The sequence below is a fragment of the Cloeon dipterum genome, chromosome 3, assembly GCF_949628265.1.
Source record: "Cloeon dipterum chromosome 3, ieCloDipt1.1, whole genome shotgun sequence".
In the NCBI taxonomy this organism is placed as follows: domain Eukaryota; kingdom Metazoa; phylum Arthropoda; class Insecta; order Ephemeroptera; family Baetidae; genus Cloeon; species Cloeon dipterum.
The window spans coordinates 3,420,916-3,445,289 of NC_088788.1; the positions used below are offsets into that span (position 1 = coordinate 3,420,916).

At 42.4% G+C, this 24,374-nt stretch overlaps 2 protein-coding genes across 52 annotated transcripts in view; both read left to right on the plus strand.

Moving 5' to 3' along the window:
- Nucleotides 1-17,491, plus strand: part of bent (projectin protein bent) — a 60,698-nt gene extending 43,207 nt beyond the window's left edge. For 49 of the 50 annotated variants that reach the window (XM_065486818.1, XM_065486790.1, XM_065486836.1 and 46 more), the window contains 46 exons: nucleotides 8-143; nucleotides 269-435; nucleotides 498-1,215; nucleotides 1,404-1,567; nucleotides 1,625-2,206; nucleotides 2,575-2,756; nucleotides 2,810-2,930; nucleotides 2,989-3,267; nucleotides 3,320-3,425; nucleotides 3,487-3,692; nucleotides 3,805-3,977; nucleotides 4,033-4,162; nucleotides 4,316-4,473; nucleotides 4,534-4,771; nucleotides 4,830-5,126; nucleotides 5,187-5,381; nucleotides 5,623-5,810; nucleotides 5,863-6,138; nucleotides 6,194-6,617; nucleotides 6,847-7,033; nucleotides 7,084-7,484; nucleotides 7,958-8,100; nucleotides 8,163-8,918; nucleotides 8,970-9,270; nucleotides 9,371-9,952; nucleotides 10,013-10,315; nucleotides 10,610-10,894; nucleotides 10,952-11,239; nucleotides 11,432-11,824; nucleotides 11,947-12,244; nucleotides 12,301-12,434; nucleotides 12,495-12,855; nucleotides 12,909-13,135; nucleotides 13,198-13,488; nucleotides 13,551-13,744; nucleotides 13,806-13,983; nucleotides 14,284-14,340; nucleotides 14,533-14,648; nucleotides 14,708-14,846; nucleotides 14,898-15,043; nucleotides 15,098-15,254; nucleotides 15,311-15,436; nucleotides 15,614-15,811; nucleotides 15,872-15,985; nucleotides 16,045-16,293; nucleotides 16,920-17,491. In XM_065486818.1, the coding sequence (XP_065342890.1) occupies nucleotides 8-143; nucleotides 269-435; nucleotides 498-1,215; nucleotides 1,404-1,567; nucleotides 1,625-2,206; nucleotides 2,575-2,756; nucleotides 2,810-2,930; nucleotides 2,989-3,267; nucleotides 3,320-3,425; nucleotides 3,487-3,692; nucleotides 3,805-3,977; nucleotides 4,033-4,162; nucleotides 4,316-4,473; nucleotides 4,534-4,771; nucleotides 4,830-5,126; nucleotides 5,187-5,381; nucleotides 5,623-5,810; nucleotides 5,863-6,138; nucleotides 6,194-6,617; nucleotides 6,847-7,033; nucleotides 7,084-7,484; nucleotides 7,958-8,100; nucleotides 8,163-8,918; nucleotides 8,970-9,270; nucleotides 9,371-9,952; nucleotides 10,013-10,315; nucleotides 10,610-10,894; nucleotides 10,952-11,239; nucleotides 11,432-11,824; nucleotides 11,947-12,244; nucleotides 12,301-12,434; nucleotides 12,495-12,855; nucleotides 12,909-13,135; nucleotides 13,198-13,488; nucleotides 13,551-13,744; nucleotides 13,806-13,983; nucleotides 14,284-14,340; nucleotides 14,533-14,648; nucleotides 14,708-14,846; nucleotides 14,898-15,043; nucleotides 15,098-15,254; nucleotides 15,311-15,436; nucleotides 15,614-15,811; nucleotides 15,872-15,985; nucleotides 16,045-16,244 (11,315 nt within the window). In that variant the 3' untranslated portion in view covers nucleotides 16,245-16,293; nucleotides 16,920-17,491. The remainder of the gene's footprint in view (nucleotides 1-7; nucleotides 144-268; nucleotides 436-497; nucleotides 1,216-1,403; nucleotides 1,568-1,624; nucleotides 2,207-2,574; nucleotides 2,757-2,809; nucleotides 2,931-2,988; nucleotides 3,268-3,319; nucleotides 3,426-3,486; nucleotides 3,693-3,804; nucleotides 3,978-4,032; nucleotides 4,163-4,315; nucleotides 4,474-4,533; nucleotides 4,772-4,829; nucleotides 5,127-5,186; nucleotides 5,382-5,622; nucleotides 5,811-5,862; nucleotides 6,139-6,193; nucleotides 6,618-6,846; nucleotides 7,034-7,083; nucleotides 7,485-7,957; nucleotides 8,101-8,162; nucleotides 8,919-8,969; nucleotides 9,271-9,370; nucleotides 9,953-10,012; nucleotides 10,316-10,609; nucleotides 10,895-10,951; nucleotides 11,240-11,431; nucleotides 11,825-11,946; nucleotides 12,245-12,300; nucleotides 12,435-12,494; nucleotides 12,856-12,908; nucleotides 13,136-13,197; nucleotides 13,489-13,550; nucleotides 13,745-13,805; nucleotides 13,984-14,283; nucleotides 14,341-14,532; nucleotides 14,649-14,707; nucleotides 14,847-14,897; nucleotides 15,044-15,097; nucleotides 15,255-15,310; nucleotides 15,437-15,613; nucleotides 15,812-15,871; nucleotides 15,986-16,044; nucleotides 16,294-16,919) is intronic. The other variant, XM_065486796.1, reaches the window with a different exon arrangement.
- A 700-nt stretch (nucleotides 17,492-18,191) lies between these two features.
- LOC135940365 (ankyrin repeat and SOCS box protein 12-like) lies at nucleotides 18,192-21,367 on the plus strand. 2 transcript variants are annotated; one of them, XM_065485211.1, is made up of 5 exons: nucleotides 18,192-18,528; nucleotides 18,582-18,956; nucleotides 19,021-19,168; nucleotides 20,059-20,387; nucleotides 20,969-21,367. In XM_065485211.1, exons 2-5 carry the CDS (start codon nucleotides 18,661-18,663, stop codon nucleotides 21,141-21,143), a joined length of 948 nt encoding a protein of 315 aa, XP_065341283.1. In that variant the 5' UTR covers nucleotides 18,192-18,528; nucleotides 18,582-18,660; the 3' UTR covers nucleotides 21,144-21,367. The 2 variants fall into 2 exon arrangements, with proteins under 2 accessions (XP_065341283.1, XP_065341284.1); XM_065485212.1 differs by having other exon boundaries at nucleotides 18,207-18,528; nucleotides 20,080-20,387.
- Nucleotides 21,368-24,374: the final 3,007 nt, after the last annotated feature.

Genomic DNA, 24,374 nt, shown 5'->3' on the forward strand with positions numbered 1-24,374 from the left:
ATTTAAGATCAACCAAGCAAACCTGGCACTCCCGATATTTCGAATTACGACAAAGACTTTGTCGAGTTGCAATGGGCAAGACCTGACCAGGATGGTGGATCACCCATTACTGGATACATCATTGAAAAGAAGGATAAGTTCAAGTAAGAAATCGGATAATATTGTTTATTTTTTAGAGTGTTGAATTGATTTGCATATTAAAAACAACAATTGCAGACCAAATATTTTTATATCTTCGAGATAATTAATTGATAAATATATTTTGCAGTCCAAGCTGGGAAAAATGTGCAGAGATTGAAGGAGACGTTACGACTGGCAAAGTTCCTGACCTGATCGAAGGCAACACTTACGAGTTCAGAGTCAGGGCGGTGAACAAAGCTGGTCCTGGAGAACCAAGTGACGCTACTAAGCCTCATGTTGCTCGGCCTAAGAATTGTAAGTTAGATTTTCTTTTAAGAAACCTGTTTGGCTTATATATTAATATTCCATCGATTTAGTGCCCCCACGCATCGACCGCCACGCTCTTTTGGACATTAAAATCAGAGCAGGAGGCAACTTCGACTTTGATGTTCCGGTCATTGGTGAACCTCCTCCAAGCAAGGAATGGAGCTTGAAGGGTAACGGTCTCATCAACACTGACCGCATCAAAATCACAAACGAAAATTACAACACGAAACTGCGCATCATCGATGCCAAGCGTTCCGACAGCGGCGTGTACAGTCTTGAAGCAAGAAACATCAACGGCAAGGACACCGCCACTGTTAATGTGGTCGTCCTTGACGTGCCGCAGCCTCCTGAGGGACCACTGAAGCCAGACAACATTACCAAGTCCTCTTGCAGCCTGTACTGGCGCCCACCAAAGGACGACGGTGGCTCTGAAATCACGCATTACGCTGTTGAGAAGCTGGACACCGAAAACATGCGATGGGTGCCTGTAGCCGAGGTGACTGGAACCACCGCCAGGGTAGAGAATCTGATCGAGGGCCACGACTACAACTTCCGGGTGCGTGCCGTCAACAAGCAGGGCGAGTCTCTGCCTCTAACCGGACGCGAGCCCATCACGGCCAAGGATCCATACGGCAAGCCAGACAAACCTGGAGCGCCAGAACCAACCGACTGGGACAAGGACCGTGTTGAACTTGAATGGGCTCCACCCAAGAAGGATGGTGGCTCGCCAATCAAGTCTTACATCATTGAGAAAAGAACGAGATTCGGGTAATATTATCATGCTATAATTATTGTTGATATTACCGCATCAATTATTTTTTCAATCAGAATATATACAGCTGATATATTTTTGTTTTCCTTTCTTCTGATGTTAAAAATTCAAAAAAAGACCGTATACATTATTTGTTTTTAAAGAAAAAAGCCTTAATTAAGCATTAATATAAAAAATTCCACAGACCTTGGGAAAAGGCTGCTGAAGTTCCTGGAAATCTAACCAAGGGTACTGCTCCTGGCCTGACTGAAGGCGAAGAATACGAATTCAGGATTATCGCTGTTAACAAGGGCGGTCCAGGAGAGCCTAGCGAACCTTCACGTCCAGTGATCGCCAAGCCCAGATTCCGTAATTAATTTATTTTTTACAAATTTTACTGTTTATTTATTTTTTTTTAATTTGCAGAGGCACCAACGATGGACAAGAAGTTCTTGCAAGATTTGGTGGTGAAGGCTGGCCAGAAGATCAGCTACACCATTCCGATCGAAGCATCTCCGAGACCGACCGCTCGCTGGTCCGTCAATGGCAAGCCCGTCGAGCAGGGAGATCGCGCGGACATCCAGACCTTCTCCAAGCAGACCGTGTTCGAAATTCCGTTCTCGGTTCGTTCAGATACCGGTCGCTATCAGCTGACGCTGGAGAACAACCTTGGCTCGTGCTCCGCCTCAGCCATGGTCACCGTCCTTGATAGGCCTTCGCCTCCTGAAGGACCCATGCTGGTCGGAGAGGTAACCAAGGAAAGCGCAAGGATCGCTTGGAAGGTGCCAGCCGACGACGGAGGCAGCCCCATTCTGCACTACTTGGTCGAGAAGATGGACGTCAGCAGAGGCACCTGGTCCGAAGCTGGCCAGTGCTCGGCGCTCACCTTCGACATTCAGCGGCTTGTGCACAAGAAGGAGTATCTGTTCAGAGTAAAGGCCGTAAATGGCATTGGAGAGTCCGATCCATTGGAGCTTGGAAGAAGCATCATCGCCAAGAACGAATTTGGTGAGCCAAATTAATTAAATAAGCTTGCAACCTGTGCAGCGTAAGTGCCACGCAGGTTGCATAACTAATTTATTTTATATTTTTATGCAAATGACGATATTTAAATTCAATTTGTGATTTAAACTATCGTGACTCAAAAGAATTAGATGAGATTTTGTAATGCGTATTGTTTACAGATAATTTATTTCTAATTTCAAACGATGCAACGCACTGAAGCATTTAAAGAAAATTATTACTTTTGGTATGAAAACTTTTGATGCAACCTGCGCAGCAAGAACGTTGCACAGGTTGCATAGTTTGCAAATAATTTCTGTCCACGTTTTCATATCGTTAAAAAATAACACTTTAAAAATTAATGCGTTTTCCAGATGAGCCTGACGCTCCAGGCAAGCCTGTTATCACCGACTGGGACAAAGATCATGTTGATCTTGAATGGCCTGTTCCGAAGTCTGACGGCGGCTCGCCGATTACTGGCTATCTGATCCAGAAGAAGGAGAAGGGAAGCCCGTACTGGCAAAATGCTTGCCAAGTTCCTGGCAAACAAAACAGCGTAAGGCTTTAAATAAGTTTAAAAATTCCAATTTACTATTTAAAATCGCGTAGGCGACTGTACCCGACCTGACTGAGGGCCAGGAGTACGAGTTCCGCGTGATTGCCATTAACAAGACAGGCCAGAGCGAGCCAAGCGAGCCATCAGACACCGTTATTTGCAGGCCAAGAAACTGTTAGTTTTAATTTTTCTGAAGTCGACAGCATATTTGATAATTTTTGTTCAAATTCAGTGGCTCCCAAAATCAAGAGTCCACTGGGCGACATCCGCATCAAGGCCGGACAGATCTTCCACGTGGACATTGATTACGTCGGCGAGCCGAATCCAGACGTGACTTGGACCAATGGCAGCAATGTGCTTAAGTCTGATGAGAGGACAACAATCACTTCTATTAATTACCACACGATTGTGCACACTGTCAACGCTAAGAGGACTGACAGCGGCACCTACACTCTCATGATCACGAATAAGAATGGTGTTGACGAAGGCTCCTTCCAGCTCATTGTCCTCGGTAGGAGAATTGATGCAATTAATTAAATAGAAAAATACTTATCATCTTCTAGATCGTCCTGGACCACCTGAGGCACCGCTTGAATATGAAGAAATTACTTCTTCGAGTGTGACTTTGTCCTGGAAACCACCCAAGGACAATGGAGGCAGTGACATCACGTAAAAAATTAAAATAAAACCCTTGAATAAATTATTTTAAATTTATCTACTCGAATTTCAGTGGTTACGTCATTGAGAAGAGGGATCTGTCTCACGGAGGTGGCTGGGTGCCAGCAGTCTCTTATGTCAATCCCAAGTACAACCACGCCCAAGTGCCGCGTTTGCTCGAAGGCACCAAATACGAATTCCGCGTGTGTGCTGAAAACTTGCAGGGTCGCTCAGATCCTCTCACTACTGACAAGCCCATCATTGCAAAGAATCAATTCGGTAGGAAAAGTAACAAATAGACAGAAAAATTTGTTGAAACGAATTTTTTATACCAATTTTAATTAATTTCCATTGAATTTTATCTAAGAGCAAATTTTTCTCCATTCTTTAGATGTTCCTGGAAGGCCAGGCAGGCCAGAGCCAGTGGACAGTGACAAGGACTTTATCAAGATCAAGTGGAAGGCACCAATCAGCAATGGTGGGTCTTCCATTATTGGCTACGATGTTGAGCGCCGCGAGCGCATGACTGGTCGCTGGGTCAAAGTTAGCCGTGAACCTGTCAGGGTAAGATAAAACTGTCTTTAAAGGAAATTGTACTTCAAATCTAAAATTTCCGTAGAATATGGAGTTCCTTGATGACCATGTTCATGAGGGTAAACAATACGAGTATCGCGTTACTGCCATCAATGCTGCTGGCCCTGGAAAACCAAGCGACACTTCTCATCCTATCGCTGCTAAGCCAATGAAGGGTAAGTTTTATTTACATTCTAATATTAAACATATACTTTAGAGAGCAAATATTTTGAGCAACATAAACTTCAAATGTTTTTGTTTCATTACTAGTTAAATTATCTACGTTTAAAAACATCTATTAAGTTGGTAATAATAAAAAAAAATTGTAGAGCCTCCAAAGTTGGACCTGTCTGGCCTCAAGGGCAAGAGGATTAAGGTGCGCGCTGGGGAGACCATTTACGCCAAGATTCCTCTATCTGGTGCCCCTGTGCCCACAATCGAATGGACCAGGAACAACTCCAAACTACCAGACTCCAGCAGAATTGCTGTGAGTTCTAAAACAACTTAAAATACCTTTAAATTTATTTAAATAAATGCAATTTTTCAGTACGAAACTGACTGCGATTCCACTGTGCTCAAAATTGACAAGTCGATTAGAAACGACAGCGGCAAGTACACCATCACCGCTTCTAACCAGTTTGGAAAGGATTCTGCCGACATTGAAGTCGAAGTTGTTGACAAGCCTGGACCTCCAAAGGGACCCTTGGCCTACGACAGCATTACACCAGAGAGTGTTTCGCTCACATGGTCTCCTCCTCAAGACAACGGAGGCAGCGAAATCACAGGTCAAAAAATTCAATAATTTTAATAAACAAAAATTTGATATTTTTTTCCTAAACGTAGGCTATGTGGTTGAGATGACCGAGTATGGCGTCGATAGCTGGAGAGCAATTCCTGGCTTCATTCCCAAGCCCACCTTCACCGTCAAGGGCTTGCACGACGGCAAGCGTTACGTCTTCAGGGTTCGCGCCGAGAACATTTACGGTGTCGGTGAGCCCCTGGAAGGCAAGCCCGTCGTGGCCAAGAGCCCATTCGACCCGCCAGATGCGCCCGGAACGCCTGATATCACGAGCTACAGCCCAAGCAGCTGCAGCCTTACTTGGACTCCACCTGCCAACTCAGGTGGAAGGCCCATTACAGGTGAAATTCAGCACCGTTCAATCTTGAATTTTAGGTAAATTATGGGAAAATATTTTGCAGGATATTACATTGAAAAGCGTGAGCGCGGAGGTGAATGGATCAAGTGCAATAATTACCCCATCAGCAACCTGAGCCACACCGTTCAGGATCTGAGGGAAGGCAACAGATACGAGTTCAGGGTCATTGCTTGCAATGAGGCTGGAGCTGGCAAACCTAGCAAGCCAACTGAGCCCATCACAGCTGGAGCTCAGCGCTGTAAGTTTTTCTCTTTGGCTAGGCAAAAACTAGTGTTTCTGACAGCTGATTAGCTTCATTTTAAATTTCTTTGAGGGGATTCTAGAATTAATTCATTCTATTTAAATCATTCTTTTGATTATTCTAAGCAAACTTCAATAATTATTGTTTGAAAATTTCCATAGGAAACCAGATTGTTCAAATTTAATAATTCCAATTTTATAAAAAATATTATTTTTTAATATATTAATTTATATTTCAGTCAAACCAGATGCACCTGATCAGCCTCAGGCAGACAGGATTACCAAGGATAGTGTCACTATCTCTTGGAGGCCACCAAGAAACGACGGTGGAGCCAAGATCAAGGGCTACCTTATCCAGAAGAAGGGCAAGGGCGATGCTGAATGGTCTGATGTCAATGGAGTTCCGTGCCCGCATACCGTTTATAAGGTAAATAAATGCATAATTAAGGAAATATTTATTCGTTTCTTATCCATCACAGATTCCTAACCTCAAAGAGGGCGATGAATACACGTTCAGGGTGATTGCCGTTAATGAAATCGGCAATTCCGAGCCAAGCAGGCCGAGCGCAAACATTTTGATCCACGAGCAGCCCAACAAGCCATGCATGGACTTGGGAGGCGTTCGGGACATCACTGTGCGCGCCGGTGAAGACTTTTCCATTCACGTGTCTTATGTTGGTTTCCCTAAACCAACTGCATCTTGGTTCTGCAACGACAACATCCTCGACGAGACTGACACCAGGATCTTCATGAAGGTAACTAATTTATATATTGCTTTAAATTTCGCTAATTTAAAATCAATTTCAACAGCTCACTGACGACAGCGCCAGCTTGGTCGTCAAGAACTCGAAGCGAACAGACGCTGGCCAATACCGCCTGCAGCTGAGGAACCAGCACGGCTTCGACACAGCCACTCTGAACGTCCGCGTCCTCGACAGGCCCGGACCGCCAGAGAACCTCCGCGCGGACGAGTTTGCCGGCGAGGCTCTGACCCTCTTGTGGAACGCACCCAAGGACAACGGTGGTGCCGACATTACCAACTACGTCATTGAAAAGAAGGAGCAGCGCACGTCAGCCTGGACCAAGGTCAGCAGCTACGTCACGACCACCTTCTGCCGCATTCGCAACCTCATTGTCGGTCGCGAGTACGACTTCAGGGTTATTGCCGAGAATCAGTACGGACAATCCGACCCTGCCGTCACTCCAGAAGCTATCAGAGCTAAACATCCATTCGGTAAGCGAATCTGAGTGTTATTTCCGCTTTTTTTAAATATGTTTAACAAGTAAAAGGAAAAAAATTCCAATATTTTTATGATCGGTTTAAAAATCGGTTCTTAAAATAGGCGTAAAAATTTTCTGTAAATTCCTTTACAGAAAAATAAGAATATTTGTTTCATTTAATAATTTCCAAAGTTGATATAAATAATATTAATATGCTAACACGCTAAACAAAATTATTTTAGATGTGCCGACTGCACCTGGCACTCCTCGCGGCCTTGACACCACCGAGGACTCGATCACCATCGGCTGGAGCAAGCCAAGGAGCGACGGTGGAGCCATCATCAGTGGATACGTCATTGAGAGGAGGCTCAAGGGCGAGGATAAGTGGATCAGAGCTGTCCACGGCTTGGTGCCTGACCTCAGCCACAGGTAATGTCAATAATTACTCCACAAATCAAATAAAATCATGCATATTTCAGGGTGATTAACCTGCTTGAAAATCACGAGTACGAGTTCCGTGTGGCGGCCGTCAATGCTGCCGGTCAGGGTCCGTTCAGCTCGCCCTCCGACCTGATTTGCTGCCAGCCTCCACGCGGCCCACCAAAGATCACCAGCGATCTCAGCATCAGAGACATGACCGTGATCGCCGGCGAGGAGTTCACCATCACTGTGCCATTCTTGGGCAACCCTCAGCCGAAGCCGCACTGGACCATCAACGGCGAAGAGGTGCTGGCGTCTGACAGAATCAAGTTTGACACCAGCGTCTCCGCCACCGTGTTTATCAACAAGTCTGCTAAGAGGTCGGACACTGGCAATTACACCATTCAACTCACCAACACTGAGGGATCAGACACTGCTTCTTGCAGGGTTCTGGTTGTTGGTAAGTTTAATTTATTTTTTTATCAAGCATATTTCCTTAAAATTATTAGAATGAGTTTTGTTAATAAGAGCGACAAATTGAATAACGCAACCTGAGCTACATAAATGTCACGCAGGTTGCATAGCATCTTTGTTTTGTTAATAATACAGTTTGAAAAGATAGATAAATGCCTCGACGCAACCTGCGCAGCGGGAATGCTACACAGGTTGCATATTCATTTTCCCAGCTCCTGTAAATTTTAAAGTCAAGATAATTACGTCGAGTTATCAGCTGGAAAAGGAAGCTCTTATTGCGAACAAAACTGTTATGATATTAAAAAGCTGCCGCCGTCAGTATTTTTTAAAAAATTAAATGAATTCCAGGATAAAAATTTAAGGTCAGCGTTGTTTAAATAGCAAATCAACTACGTTTTTGTATTGAAATTTAAACATTTCACATTTTTAAGCTATTTTAAATTTAATATTTCTTTACAGACAAACCAACACCGCCTCTTGGTCCTCTTGATGTTTCGGACATCACTCCTGAAACTTGTTCGCTTTCCTGGAGGCCACCAAATGACGATGGTGGCTCACCAATCACCAACTACGTTGTGGAACGTCTTGATCCATCCATTAATGTAACGATTAATTATTATATTTTAATTTAAACCCAATTGAATGAAATCAACTCCATTTTTAGATGTGGTCCAAGGTCAGCAGCTTTGTCCGCAACTGCCACTATGACGTGATCGGACTGGAGCCGAATAAGAAGTACAGCTTCCGCGTCCGTGCTGAGAATCAGTACGGAGTTTCAGATCCGCTGGAAACGGACCAGCCGATCGTTGCCAAGTTCCCATTCACCGTGCCCGATCCACCGGGAACGCCACGCGTCGTCGACTGGGACTCTGGCAACGTCACTGTCACCTGGGACAGGCCTCGCTCAGACGGAGGTGCGCGTATTCAGGGATACAAGCTCGAGTTCAGAGATGTCGTTGAAGACCAACAGTGGCGCCAGGCCAGCGACTACCTGCTCAAGGACCAGACGTACATCGTGCATTCTCTGCTTACTGGTCACGAGTACGAGTTCAGAGTCAAGGCTAAGAACGCCGCTGGCTTCAGCAAGCCAAGCAGCAACTCCAACAGATTCAAGCTCAAGGGCAAATTCGGCGTGCCTTCGCCTCCTCTGGCACCCAAGATCGTCAAGGTTGGCAAAAATTACGTCGACCTCGTTTGGGAGCCACCGCAGTCGGACGGAGGATCTCGCATTACCGGATACGTCGTTGAGAAACGCGAGCTTGGCGGACCGTCAGTGTGGGTCAAGTGCAATGAGTACAACGTGCTCGACTGCTCTTACTGCTGCTTGAATCTCATCGAGAGATCTGACTATGAATTCCGCATCTTTGCAGTCAACGCTGCTGGCAAGAGCGAGCCGAGCTGTTGCACAACTCCTGTTAAGGTAATTAAATTCTTCAACCCATTTTATTTTATCTAATTATCAATTGCGTAGGTTTGTGAGATTGACGGAGGCATCAAACCCGAGTTTGTTCGCAATCTGGCCAACCAGACCGTGCCTCTTGGCAAATCTGTCACGCTTGAATGCGAAGCCACCGGCCATCCCAAGCCGAAAGCCAGGTGGTACCGCAATGGACGCGAACTTAACCTTGGAGCCCGCGCTCGTGCCGAAACCAAGGACGGCGTGTTCAGGTTGATTATTGACGGGGTGGTTGACATGGATGATGGAAACTACACCTGCGAGGCAAGCAACAGCCTTGGATTTGTCCACTCATCTGCATATCTCAAAGTCGGAAGTAAGTGCAGCTATTTAGGGCTGGGAATTTAAGAGGGTTGACTGTTAAGACTTTAGCCCTCTGAATGATAAAGATTTAATTATTTCTCATTAATTTCCAGCTCCACCAAGGATTGACCGCATGCCTGGTGACCAGTTCTTGGCTGAGAAGGACAACACAAAGATCAAGATCTACTATACAGGAGACCAGCCAATGGACGTCACCCTGTCAAAGGGTGGATCCCCCATCCATGAATCGCCTCACATCAAATACACTGTGTTTGACGAGTACCTCATCATTTTCATCAAGGACCTCGTTATGGATGATGGAGGAGAGTACACAATCAAATGCAAGAATGACAGCGGAAGTGCGTCTGCCTCTTTCAATGTTTACATTACCGGCCTTCCTGGAGCCCCGATTGGCCCTCTGGACGTGTCCAATATTTCCAAGCACATGTGCACGCTCAACTGGAAGCCGCCGACTTACGATGGTGGCTTGAAGGTCACGCACTACATTGTCGAGAGGCGCGATATTACCCTGCAGCACTGGATAATCGTCTCCAGCTACTGCAAGGAGACAACGTTCACCGTTCAGGGTCTCACTGAAGGACAGGAATATCTGTTCAGGGTGTTGGCAGTCAACGAGAACGGCGCCGGTCCCGCCCTGGAGGGAGTTAATCCCATCAAGGCCAGAGCTCCATACGGTATTTTAATTTTTAAATTTCATCCGGTTCGACATATTTAATCAATCCTTGTGTTCACAGATCCTCCGTCTGCCCCTGGAACCCCAGAGGTCAAGGAAATCGGTGGAGACTTTGTTCACCTGGCGTGGGAGAAGCCCGCTTCGGACGGAGGAGCCCGCATTCAGGGCTACTGGGTCGACAAACGCGAGGCTGGCAGCTCATCTTGGCAGAGAATCAACAACGTCCTCTGCTTGCCTAACCAAATCAACATCAGCAACCTCATTGAGGACCGCCAGTACGAGTTCCAGGTCTTTGCTGTAAACGAAGCTGGAATTTCGCCGCCATCCACCAACTCGACCTCGGTCAAGATCAAGGACCCCAAGGGTAATTTTTAATTATTGCAAATTATTATTCAGAAACGCTTTTCCAACCAGGGTTTACAGATCATTCAAACGCAATCTTGCCAATTAATTCGCGTTAAAAAAATAACGCGAAAAACATTTTTCTTTTATGTTGCCCAAATTATTTTTTAATTTTAAAATTAAAATTCTTTAAAATACGCTCTTTCTGGGTTGTTCAGTCCAACGCGTAAAATTAAAGCTACGTAGGTTATTGCCTCATGCAACAGATGTGGTTTTACGAATCCCGATTAAAACGTAAAATGATTCAATTTTACAGCTGCAACTCCACCGGAGTTCACGACACCTCTGCGCAACTGCATGGCCGTCCAAAACAAAAACGGACAGTTCCAATGCACGGTCGTTGGCTCTCCAAGGCCCATTATTACTTGGTACAAGGGCGCTCGTGAAATTACTCAGGGCGGCAAGTATCACATGCTGAAGGAAGGCAACACTTACACCCTCATTGTCAACGAGGTGTACGGCGAGGACGCCGACGAGTACGTGTGCAGGGCAACAAACAAGGGAGGAGTCAAATCCACCCGCGCTGAGCTCATTATCATGAGTAAGAAGCCTAAATTTTAATAATTAAATGTCATTTGGCTAATTCTGAATTTAACAGCCGCACCGAAACTGAACGTGCCTCCGCGCTTCCGCGACACTGCCTACTTCGACAAGGGAGAAAACGTCGTTATCAAGATTCCTTTCATTGGCTGCCCCAAGCCAAAGATCACATGGTCCAAGGAGGGCGAAGTTATTGAGTCTGGAGCGCACTTCAAGGTCGAGAGGAAAGATAGACATGCCATCCTCACCATCAGGGACGGTACCAAGCTTGACAGTGGTCCGTACAAGATTGTGGCTGAGAATGACCTTGGCACCGACTCGGCCATCATCAAAGTCCAGATCAGCGGTGAGTGCTCATTCAAATTTTATTATTTTGAAAATACAAAACTATAAAATTGTGTTTAACATTGAAAAAAATCAAATCGAGTTTACAAAAATCCTAAATGAGATTAATTAAATTTTAATTTTGAAAAAAACCAGAATAAATTTTGCGTTTTATCTATATATGTAAAATTAAATTAAAACAAATATGATACAGACCGTCCTGATCCTCCACGCTACCCAACCGCCGACAACATCGGCCACGACTCACTGGCTCTTGCCTGGAAGGCGCCGTTGTGGGACGGAGGAAGCAACATCACCAACTACCTGGTGGAAAAGCGCGAGTTGCCAATGAACAGCTGGATCAGAATCGGCAGCACACGCTTCAGCACGATGGCCATTACTGGTCTCAGCGCTGGTCACGAGTACGAATTCAGGGTGTACGCTGAAAACGTGTACGGTCGCAGTGACCCCAGCGACGTGTCCAGCACCATCAAGACCAAGGAGTCTGGCAAGAAGCAGATCAAAAAGAGACAGTACGAGGTCGATAATACTGGAAAGAAGATTCGCGGCAAGCCTGAAGGAAAGGTGGACGACTACGATCAGTTTGGTGAGTTTAAAATTCATTTAATTTAAATATTACTTTAAATTTAAAGTAATTAGAGTGTCAGATTAACTTTTGAGTGGCTTAAAAATATAAAATTCTCTAAATTGCCTATTTTTACACTCCAGTATTCGACATCTACTCGAAGTACATCCCTCAGCCAGTAGACATCAAGTCCACCAGCGTTTACGACTTGTACGACATCCTCGAGGAAATCGGCACAGGCGCATTTGGCGTAGTTCACAGATGCAGGGAGCGCAAATCAGGAAACATTTTCGCTGCCAAATTCATCCCAGTCTCTCACACCATTGAAAAGGAACTCATTCGCAAGGAAATTGATATCATGAATCAGCTGCATCACAACAAATTGATCAACTTGCACGATGCATTTGAAGATGACGACGAAATGGTTTTGATCTTTGAATTGTAAGTATTTTTTGCTGTGACGTTAAAATAGCAGAAATTCATTAAATCCTGTCCAGCCTTTCTGGCGGAGAACTGTTCGAGAGGATCACTGCCGAAGGCTACTCCATGTCAGAATCTGAAGTTATCAACTACATCAGACAAATTTGCGAGGCAGTGAAGCACATGCACGAGAAAAATATCATTCACCTCGGTAAAATATCAAATAACTAATTTTAGTTCATGAATTATCTAAATCGCTGATATTTCACAGACATCAAGCCAGAAAACATCATGTGCCAGACCCGCATTAGCACCAACGTCAAGCTGATCGATTTCGGATTGGCGACGAAGCTGGATCCGAACGAGGTCGTCAAGATCTCGACCGGAACCGCCGAGTTTGCCGCGCCTGAGATCGTGGAGCGCGAGCCGGTCGGCTTTTACACTGACATGTGGGCCGTCGGTGTGCTCACCTACGTGCTGCTCAGCGGTCTGTCGCCGTTTGCGGGCGAAAACGATATCGATACTCTCAAGAACGTCAAAGCCTGCGACTGGGACTTTGAAGAGGAAACCTTCTCAAGTGTGTCCGCGGAAGGCAAAGATTTCATCAAAAGACTGTTGGTTAAAAATAAGGAGTGAGTTTTGAACATACTTAAAGTCGGTAAAAATTAAATTAATGTGATTTTAGGAAGCGCATGACTGCCCATGAGTGCTTGATGCACGCGTGGTTGACTGGCGACCACTCCAATAGGACAGAAGTTATCAGCCAATCGAGGTATCTCAGGATACGCGACAAGATCCGTGCCAGATACAGCGATTGGGATTCATTCCTGGTACCCATCGGCCGCCTGGCTGAATACAGCGCCCTGAGGAAGCTCATTGTTGACAAATACCGCATTCACGAGACATCATTTGGTGAGAATTTCGATTTAAATGCCCGTCGAAGCGAAAGTAACACGTAATTTTCCTCTCTACAGACCGCAGACAAGCCGCTCCGAGATTTGTGATAAAGCCACAGAGTGCATTCGCCTATGAAGGACAAAGTGCCAAGTTCACGTGTAGAGTGATAGGACTAGCCACCGCCACACTCTCGTGGTATCACAACAACGTCGAGCTGCGACAAAGTGTTAAGTTCATGAAGAGATACGCCGGCGAGGACTTCACCTTCGTCATAAACAGAGTCAAGCTCGACGACAGAGGAGAGTACATCATCAGGGCAGAAAACCACTTTGGATACAGAGAAGAGGTCGTCTTCCTTAACGTCCATCGTAAGATTGCAAACGAAAAATTGATGAAAATTATTTTAAAATGAATTTTCCCCCTTTTGCAGCCGTTTCTAAAGCAATTCCTCAGTACAAGGCAGAGAGCGCTCCCGTAAGAAGAAGAGAAGCCCTGGGCTATCCTCTTTGGCAAGAAGAGAAGGAATGTGCGCCATGCTTCACCTTCCTTTTGCGTCCTCGCGTCATGCAAATTCACCAGACCTGCAAACTCCTCTGCTGCCTGAGCGGAAAACCAACTCCGACGGTAAACGACCTAAATTAAAAAAATTAATACAGACTAATAAAAACTAACCAATGAATTTCAGGTCAAATGGTTCAAGGGCAATCGGGAACTGTCCAAATACGAATACTCGATGACACACTCAGACGGCGTCATCACGATGGAAATCCTCGACTGCAAACCGGAAGACTCAGGAAAATACAAGGTCGTCGCCAAGAACAAGCACGGAGAGGATGAGACCAATTGTGTAGTCATTGTTGAAGGTAATTAATTAATAATGCTCCTCTCACTGATGCTTTCAATGTCTAATATTTACTGATGTTAAAACAAATTGAAAAAATTTGTATTAACATCAAATAAATTAATCGGTTCAGTCATCATTCCACAAATTCCTTTGGCGAAAGGGTGAAATTGGAATAATCACTTCTTAAAATTTTCTATCAAATCTATAAGTATAATCAATGAGTCTGCATGCGTCTCTTCTCTACATTGACATAACGTTTCTTCTTTTCCGCGAAGATGCTACTCTTGTATCTAGCACTAATCTCTTTATAATCAACTAGGCGACGGAACTTCAGCTGAACAATTTGACGAAGCTCACAAACTGTTGTATTCTGGAGGTAAACCCGCGTGAAAATCATTAATTAAACGATTTTCCGTGTGTAGTTAATTTTCCATTTAGTGTACTAAAAACAAAGACTAGTTTTTAACCAAAAATTAAAGATTGAAATATGCATTTTGTTAAAGCCTGATAAAAGCATGCTTTTCACAATTTTTCAAAAGGATAGCAGCTGAAAAAAGTTTATTTCCAGATCGAAGATACATTGAAGGACCAGCCAGGCCTCCTGCACCCAGAGAAATCGTTGTCAATTCGCAGAAGACAACGGTGACAAACAGTTACAGCCAATCCAGCCACTCTAGTCATAAAGTAAGCATTTATTTGTCCGCTAATTAGCAAGAAATTTGCATTTATTTACTTTATTTCAGTCGGCGGCCACGATTGCAGTTAGCCAATCATCAGAAAGCATTACTGAAACCACCAAGAGAAACATTAAGAAGTACGGATCGAACCTCAACGCCAGCAGTAGCCCGTCCAGATCGAGGAGCGCCACAAAAGAACTGATCCGTGAGTTGCATAGAAGCCTCATGTCATTATTTTTATTTAATTAAAATTCAGTGCCCCCTGATGACTCGCTAATGTGCGCGCCCAACTTCACAAAGAAGCTGGCTGACCTCCAGATCAAGGATGGAGAGCCACTGACCTTGTCCTGCTCTATTCAGGGCGACCCTGACCCACAGGTCACGTGGTACAAGAACGGAGAAGTGAGTTAATTAATATTTTTGATCAATCTGACGTTTGAAATCATGAAATTTCAGCTGCTGAGCTCGTCAGACATTGTTGATCTGAGATACAAGAGCGGAGTTGCCACCCTGTCCATACAAGAAGTGTTCCCTGAAGATGAAGGCACCTACGTGTGCAAGGCCATCAACACAATCGGCTCTTCTGAAACCGCTTGCAAACTCAAAGTTTTCCGTAAGTTCAGAGAGTTTGCAATCGATTATTCTCATTACTTAAAATGCATTAAACAGCAATGGATGCCGCGACAGCAGCCAGCAAAGCCAGTCAAGGGGACAAACCACCGAAAATCACCAGCCATTTGAACTCCGTGTACGTCAATGATGGCGAAATGGTTACCCTGGAGTGCAAGATCATCGGTGAGTGCGCGAAATATTAAATTGCATTATCAATTTTTTTTTTAAAATAACTACTGTCTTAACTATTGATACGATTAAACAAAAGAATTTCAAGAAATTACGGACATTTCTTCATTTGGAAATAAAATTAACTGTGGAAAAAAGTGCGAACACTGTTAAAACAAAATTATGTCACAGGTGCGAAGAAGTTTGACGTGATCTGGTTGCACAACAACAAGGAAATCAAGCCAAGCAAGGACTTTGCGTACGAGAACAAGGGCAACTCTTACAAACTGAACATCGCCGAGATCTTCCCTGAAGACTCTGGCATCTACACATGCGAGGCTTTCAACGACGCCGGCGAGTCCTTCAGCAGCTGCACGGTCGTTGTTTTGGGTAAACTCTCACTGCCTCAAGCTTAAAATTGTGTTGAATCTGACCAAAAATTAATTGCAGTGCCCAACGAGGAGCCCAAGAGCCCCGCTTTTAAAACATTCCCCCAGTCTGCGACAGTGCGAGAGGGTGAGACCGTCAAGTTCGAATGCGAAACAGAGAAAACGCCGCTTAAAAGTACGTTTTTGTTCTATTTTTTTAGAATATTTTTCATAATTAAGTTCTTTTGGATGCAGTTTCGTGGATAAAGGATGGCAAACCAGTGGAAGAGGACAGCGGCAAGTACAAGATGTCCCTTGACGGCAAGAAGAAGTTCAAATTCGAGATCACCAATTGCAACGCCACAGATGTGGGCCAGTACGTGGCCAAGGCGATCGGCAAGAAGGGCGAGACGTTTGCCGCATTCTCACTCAACGTTATCGCGCCCGGCGAATAATTGAGACCGCTAACCTTATTAATATGTATTTTTATTGACGACACAAAATGTGAGTATCAACTTCTTTCACAGGCTGTAAATTTTTTAGCGTCAAGTATTTTTTCTGGGCTCCTAGCCATCACGGGAATATCAAATTCACACAAATCATGAAATTGAAAGCTAAAATATTCGTAAAAAATCTGTGCAAAAGTGTAAACTTAACAGGCTTGTGCAAAAAATCATTTTAAAATTCAGGTTAATTTTATACCAAATATTTTTTTATCTGCTTTTCAATTGCTGAAAAAAATCGGTTTGAATGCAAGTTGCAAGGTTTTGTTTATCTATTCAATTGTAGGGAAAAATTAGAAAATAATCAAAATGCGTCGAATTTATTTTATATTTTAACTCTTTATCTGAAAAAGAAGTTAAGGGCGTACAAATTACTGAAATCCTACACTTAAAGGATTTTCTATTGCTCGTCTTAAAACTTAGTGGGAGAAAAACTAGGCATATTTGTTGATTTAATGATAATTTTTTTCATCTTTTGTTCAAAGACTCAAGTAAGTAAGTGTGAATATTATGCACATTATTTTTCTCTAAAATAACAGTATAAATTCAAAGCCGATGTTATTTAATTTTAAATAGTAATTTATACAACTATGTTTATTTAAATATTATTTCCTCTTGTTCTTTCAGGTCGGGAAATAATTTGAACCCTGAGGGGGGAGTGCGGAGTGACCTGCCCCCGAATGTGTACAGAGCATCCCTCAAACCTGTCGGCCCTAAAAGCTTCTTTTTCTTTGTTTAACTCTCAAAAAGCAGCCCCTTCACGGGGTCGTGACGCGCCCATTGCGCGGGCTTGCTCGCCTGCACCACGACAGGGGTGCGCGAGACCGGGGCAAACGATTTAGCGGCGGCCATTCTCTCGGCGGCGGCGTCCAGCGTCCTCCAAACACTTTTGCGATCCGCCACCGACCCGAATGGCGCGCCCTTCTGCACCACTTACGACTCGAAAGGTTGCCTTGCTCTCGAGCACTCCTTAAAATTCAAACTGTTACCTTTTTCGAGCTGAAGCCCTCGTCGTCGGCGCGTCAGAAATATCATTTATAATTTTTGTGTTTGACTTACGAAAAAAGAGAGGTTGCATAGATTGTAGAGCTGCTATTTATTGTTCGTTATCGTATTACACGAAAAGAAAACATAATTAAACTACTCCCCCCAAACATGTTTGACAGGTTACCAATATAAATAAGAAGATGAACCACACAGAGGCTTGTTTTATTTATTTAGCTCCCTCATTATAAGGTTTAATTCAAAATAAAAAAAAGGATTCTTCTTTTGTATTTGGGTGAACAGAGAAAAAAGCAGCGGGGGCCTGATGTGCGATAAAATTGGTTCGCACTGCGCAGATCCAAGATGGCGTCTGAATGTGGGAAGCAAAAAGCTCTCTTTGGATTGCCGTACGAGTGTCAAGAGTTTGTTTTAACGATCCAAAAGACACAAATAGTACAAATAATGTCACAATATTGACCAAAACTTGGTTCTTTTCGCGCATTTTCACGTGACCGTTTTTTCGCGCCATAATCCACTGGACGCCATATCTGCGCGTCGCACGAATCTGGCCCCCGCTGGAAAAAAGAAGAGGATAACAACCAATCAGAATCCTCGATAATGGAGTTGACCAATAAACGTGCTTTAGATGAGTATTTTTTAAAAGAATCGTTTCTTAAAATAGTATTAATTTCAATCTTTGCAACAATATTTCAACAACGTATCAGGAATTCTTTTAATTCTTATTTGTTTCTGCAACAATACTAATACTTTAATACACAACCCAGATCGTAGTAAGGTGAGTAAAGGTACTTTACTCTCCTTAGATCGTAGCCATTGCTGCGCTGCCAAACGTGAAAATACTGAATATAAATTAATTAAACAATTTATTAAATATTAGATAATTCGTCTAGTTTCAGTTAATCATTTTGGCTATAATTAGGATATTTGAATTTCTTACTCTTTTTGTACCACAAAAAAAGCTATTTTAAGCAGGAAGAGAGAAATGGATATCTTATTTTAATTTCAGCTGGAAGTCGCTGCAGTTTCAGAGTATCGCAATGTAATCAAAGCGCAGTATGCTCACGTGCTTTTCGCGCTCTTTCCGTTCAAATACGTAGCGCCCACGCCAGCTGTTGCTGGATGCTGCGGATCGTTGTTTGTTTACATCAATTTCCAGCGACCTTTACGGCTTCATCTCGAGCTTCAACAACTCTAGAATTCGTTTAACAAGTCTAATATATTCTTAAGAAAGGTATAAAATTGTTCAAGTTAAAATATCAATCCCAAAATTTCAAATCTTTCCAGCGCTACAAGAACCGAGCGAGCAAAAAAGGAGGGAAACATAATTTCGTGAGCAATCTAGTCAAGCATTTCGTCCTCGGACATGGAAGACGACGAGGACAGTGATGAAGGCCCTCTGCACTGGGTGGACTGCAACGAGACCGACGACGACATCGAGAGGATGTTGGAGCGGCTGGCACGCAACCCTTCCTGCCTGAACGTGCACCACCCTGCCAACAGCAACGGCACCCCCCTGTTCAGGGCAGTTTCCTACGGACACCACTCGTGCGTGGACCACCTTCTCAAGGCCGGCGCCGATCCGAACCTCGACTCGCCCACGGCGCCGGTGCACATCAGCGTCTTCGGCGACTCGCTCGCAATCACGGAAATGCTCCTCAAGTATTTTAAAATTCAGGCGTATTATTAATTTGCGATTGGTATTGAAATGAGACTCTGTTTCTAGAAATGGCGCTTTGGCAAACGCTATCGCCTACGCGAACAAGTGCACGTTCATGCTCAGCGCGTGCAGAATGAGGGCTTTCGAAACGGCGAAACTGCTGCTCGACCACGGAGCCATCACTGAAGACTTTGACTACTTGAGGTCTTTGCAGGTATGACTCCGGCGACACTCGATTTTAAGCTGGTTTGCTCTTTATATGATTTAAAATTGTGAATAATCAGACTTTTCTTGGCTGTGTGAAAGTTCTGCGGAAATGCGGCAAAGCACTGACCACTTGGGAGTTGGACATGAAGGAAAACACTACTTCTTATTCTCTTGACAGCAGTCGAAAGGCATCTAACGCTTGGTTGCTTGGTCAGTGCTGTGCCTTTGTGCTAACAATAAAATCGAAGGACCTTCTAAATCAAATTAAAGAGGAATGATACTGGAAAAGCCTGGAAAATGCTTGTTGCCAATGCATAAACTCATCCCTTAGGATTCAGTTAAAGCCTAAATTGACCTAATTGTAAGAAGCACTGTAATTTTTTGAGAAAATTGGCTGGAAATGGAAATGGTTGTCTCCTTACTTGAAATCCGATTTAATTTCAAAAGCAAGAGTTTCCCCAATAAGTGGCATACACCGTTGGATAGATCTCGACGAGAGGAATCGGAATATGCCAAGAAAATATGTCCAAGCACCGTACATTTTGGAGAAAATTGGCAAAATTTTAATTTTTACTGTAAGAAGGTCCTTTTTTATTATTGCAAATTGTTGAACAAATCGTTTATGGCATCCAACAATTTAAATAATTTTCAATTGTTGCCCAGTATCATTCCACTTTAAGATTCTAAAACCATTGTTGAAATAAATAAAAGTTTGTATATATCTTAATTTTTTTAGTTTCTAATCCAAATATCATTACCATCAGCTCTCGATATAAATATTAAATTTACTTTTCCCAAAGCACAACGCATTCTGGAGTAAACACTGTATTTTAATTCCTCATTATTATTCAACCAGGAAAAAATAATCTCTTTTGTTCCCTTTCATTTTCAATATAGCCTCTTGATTCACGGTTGCAGCCGGAAGAGGAAGGCTACATGTACTCGTTCATGCTGGCGACGCCGTTGGCCATCGCGGCTCTCGAAGGCCACCACGAAATGTTCCGGATGCTGCTGCTGAGGGGCGCAACTCCCATGATCAGCGCCGCGCACCACGGCGTGTGTCAGGCCGTGCAAGATGCGCACTGCGTGCCGCGCCTCGTCGCCCACGAGATGGTCGGCAGCGCCGAGCAGAAGTGCAGAATGCTGCACACCTTCCACGAGTTTGGCGGAAACCCCATGCAGCGGCTGCGCAACAAAAACCACGCCTACACCAAAAGCGAGGCCAGGTAATTCATCATTTCCATCAGGAGTGCAATTTTGAACAGCCTGACTTTGTTTTAGAAAGATTCAAAATGGAACAATTAATTGCAATAAATATTTTACTATTTAATTCTATCTGCAAGAAAAAAAATCAAAATTTATCGGTTGTAGAGGTGATAAAAATTCTATTTCTATCCCGAATTTCGCCACAATTTTCTGTCTACAAACCAGAAAACCTACACAGTTCAGTTTATATCAAAGCCATTAACTAACAAATTAAAAAAAACGTGTGCCAGAAAAATATTTGGGGAAATGTTGGAAAAGTCTCGATTAATCTTCCTCCAGCTGATTTAAGAAGGAATATAAATAAATAAAATTGTTCAGCCCTGAAATAAGTTTTATTTTGAAGAGCCGAAATATATTTTGTCGGGTTTCCAATTTACTTTGGTTCGATTTTTAGCAATTTGCAGTTCATAAATACGTTTCCTTGCTCGATTTTATTCAATTTCGCTGCGAAAATACAGTCGAAATATTTTTGTTTGCTTCGAATTCAAACTCACGACGACTTGCCCTCCGTTGTCTAATAATCGCTTTCATTATTTTCCAGTAATGAAGTTATTCATAAATTGGCAAAGCAGTTGGCGTGCAGTGTGAGACCTTTGAGGTCCATTTGCAGACTGGTCATCTTCAGTGCCATCGGCAGAGACTACGAAAACAAAGTGCAAAAACTGAATGGAATGGTTCCACATCCACTTCTTCGTTTTCTGAAGTTTGAAGGTTAAATATGTATGGACTAATACTTTTCAAATATAGCAGAAGATGCAAAATTGTATAGTAAATGACACAATCGTGTATTTTTCCGATTTTGTTATTTCTTTTAGAGTGTGACGAAACGTTTCCCTACTGATTCAGAAAAAAAGCTAATTTGGATCTATTTTTCATTCCACAATGATACATTATTATCATAATCGTGTGAAATAAAAAAATGCGTAAAAAGATACAAAAAGACTTTCACTTACCGCTGAAGACAAGACCAATTAAGACACCCGCGACCTCCTGTAGATGGCTGGAATATAAAAATTATTGATCAAAAGAGGAAAAATTATATTTTAGTAAGATCAGTCGTTTCGGACGGTAAAATTAATAGAAGAATTTACAAAATTTAATTATTTTCGTAATAGGCAATAATTTTTTGTAATAGCATCGTACTTAAATGAAGAGAAATAATGGATAAAAACAAATCTAATACCTGTGTGTCCTCGGTCCACAGAGAATTCCAATAAACGCACTTTTAACACAAATCGCGCACTCATTGTAGGAATAAGAACACCAGCTGATATTGTACTTTAGGGAAGACTCACACTCTCCGACCAAATCAAACTTCTCGGTAGGATAGGTCAACAACACTGCGATTCTTTTAAACTTTTAAAGTGAACGGAAAGTGTGAGTTCACGTTTATTTTGTTGCTCTGCACACAACAATCACTGCACAAGTCACTAAAAATTCTCATAATTAGCACTAATCTGGAACTAATCCTTTAGTTAACGTCGCACAACACAATGTCATCACTTCACTTATCACTATGCGCACGCAAGAAGGAAATGAGAAGAAATTATTTAATAGTAATTCTCTGGCTAGCAAGCCAGAAAATAGTGAAAGTTCAGTGCACTTGTGTATTTCTTCCCTCTTTCACGCTCGTTCACGTTCACATGCTACTCTGGAGCAGGGGGCGGGGGCAGATGCCTGCCACTGTACTCAAAAGCAGGAAGAGGAGAGAAAAAAAATAACAATAAAGCTTCACAGCCTCACACACACGCTCAGTCACGTGGAGAAGGGTCAAGACTGAAGACTGTTCGAGGCAAGTACTGACAAAGCAGCGGAATTCCACACACGGTGCAATTTGTGCAACGCTTTCCACTTTCCATCTTTTACATTTCCATTCCTAGCCTAAAATATTTTTGCGTTTGAGCTTGTTATTTATCAAAGATCATCATTAAACTGTCCTTAAAATATCATTATTTATTTGAAAGTGATTTGCCAGATTTATGTATTTTTTTTTTATAACTAAACACTTCGAATTTAACTTACAAATTACAAACAAAATAATTCAGTCTGCTTTTAGGGCAAGGAATATATTAACAATAAATCAAACTTAAATATGTACATCTTGTTATTTGCGTTGCACAATACGTGTCGTAACTACGTCGACAGTTCCAAATTGCATTCAGTATGTAAACATACATGCGTGTGTTTGGCTGTTTTCACATGCATTCAGGCACGTTCAGTGCATTGTTTTAACAAATAATTGTCAATACAGTATTCTAGAATATAATTATGTGAGAAAGAGCAAACAGTTCACTATACTAAAACACTGTCCGGAGTGAGCCAATAATTTGAAAAATATATTAAATTTTTAAATTCATAATTAACAGATTTTCTTCAAATTGAAATATTTTCTCCTAGTACAATTTTAACAAATTGTTCCTCCTTCAACATTATTTGGGTGTTTTGTGATAGAAAAATAAATCTATACATATAGAAGTAAAGAGAGATGATAAGTGAAATTTTAAAAAATTTTACTCAGCTTATGAAATAAAAATACCAAAAATATATTTTTTTTGAACAAAATTTGATTAAGCATGTTTTAATAATTGTTTTTTCTTCGAATATTTCATTATTTTAAGGAGTTTCATCGGGTTGCTTGCTATATCACAACAAAATGCCTAATTTATCCTTTATTTATATAGGATTCAGATTTTGAAGACTGTTATTATTTTGAAAAATTTGGTTTTGATGGTTATTTTGGAGCTATGTTAGGCGGTTTTTGGCTCCACTGAAGCGATTCGTAGGTCACTTTCTCAAAGCCAGTTGTTATTTTTATTTAAGAATCTTTGGCCACCTTTATGAAGCAGAATTGTATTGTATCAATCAGTTTAAAGGGCAACATCTTAAAGAACTCACTAGACATGACACTGCAGTCATGTTTATATTCATGGTGCGCCAATTTTGCAATGCGCAAAAATGCACCACTTTTTTGCATAAATAACCAGCTGGTAAAAAACACCAGAGTTGGGTTATTCCGAATTTTATCTCGCAAAAGTCATATTTCGCGCCAGAATGGTCGGAAACTTTAGAAAATTACGATGAGCGTGTTAGAATTTTCGGTCTTTAAGTGAAACCAGTAGTGGCATTTTTATACTAATTTTGTAAAATCCCTATTTTTGGACATCCATCATGAAAATTTTAATCTACAATAAAAATGCACGTGTAAAACTGGTTTTTCAGGCAATGGCAATGCAGTGGGGTTTTTTTCCGGAAAAATGCGGGTTTTTGGCAGGGTTGCATCTGCTTACCACCCGGTTTTTTCACCACTGGTTTTTACCACTCATTCTTTACCAATTTCTTGCGCAAGAATTGCAAGAAATGAATTTATTCCATTTTTCTTCTATGAAAACCTAAAATTTCGGTCGGAGTGCTCAAAATTTCTTCCACTGTGCAGATATTTTCTTTTAAATTGCCATTTTGCTGGCTCAATTTCTCCAAAAATTTAGCTCTGACAATTTTTCAAGTCTAATATTTAGGAAATTATTGAAAAATAAGGTGAAAACTGCAAGAAACTGGTAAAAATTGAAAAAAAAAACGCATTTTACCACTGCACTGCATTTTTTTTTTTTAATAAATAGCGGGTTTTTTGCAACCCTGGTTTTTGCGAACCCTGTGCCTATTACATTTTTAAAAACATTGCTATCAGCTTTAATGTTGATTTAAGTCCGCACGTAGCAAATTTTGTTTGCTTCTCTATATGGAATTTCATTTCATAAATCCTCTTACAGAAAATATGATTTTTTGCTTCATTTTAACGAGGTGAACTACTACTCCCAAGATTTATTATTTCAAAGCGTGAGCTTTTAAGCTTTCTGCTCGTGCTCTCATCTGCCACACGGCAACGACCCCCGACATTTTAGCGCCAAAACGCGTGGGCGCAGTGTACAGCGTCACTGGCTGGCTGGTGG

What these genes read in the sequence shown, in the direction of transcription:
- LOC135940365 (XM_065485211.1), top strand. Translation starts at nt 18,661, where the DNA reads ATGGAAGACGACGAGGACAGTGATGAAGGCCCTCTGCACTGGGTGGAC. An exon ending in ATCACGGAAATGCTCCTCAA is followed by an intron (nt 18,957 to 19,020) that starts GTATTTTAAAAT and finishes CTCTGTTTCTAG; the next exon opens with AAATGGCGCTTTGGCAAACG. An exon ending in ACTACTTGAGGTCTTTGCAG is followed by an intron (nt 19,169 to 20,058) that starts GTATGACTCCGG and finishes TTTTCAATATAG; the next exon opens with CCTCTTGATTCACGGTTGCA.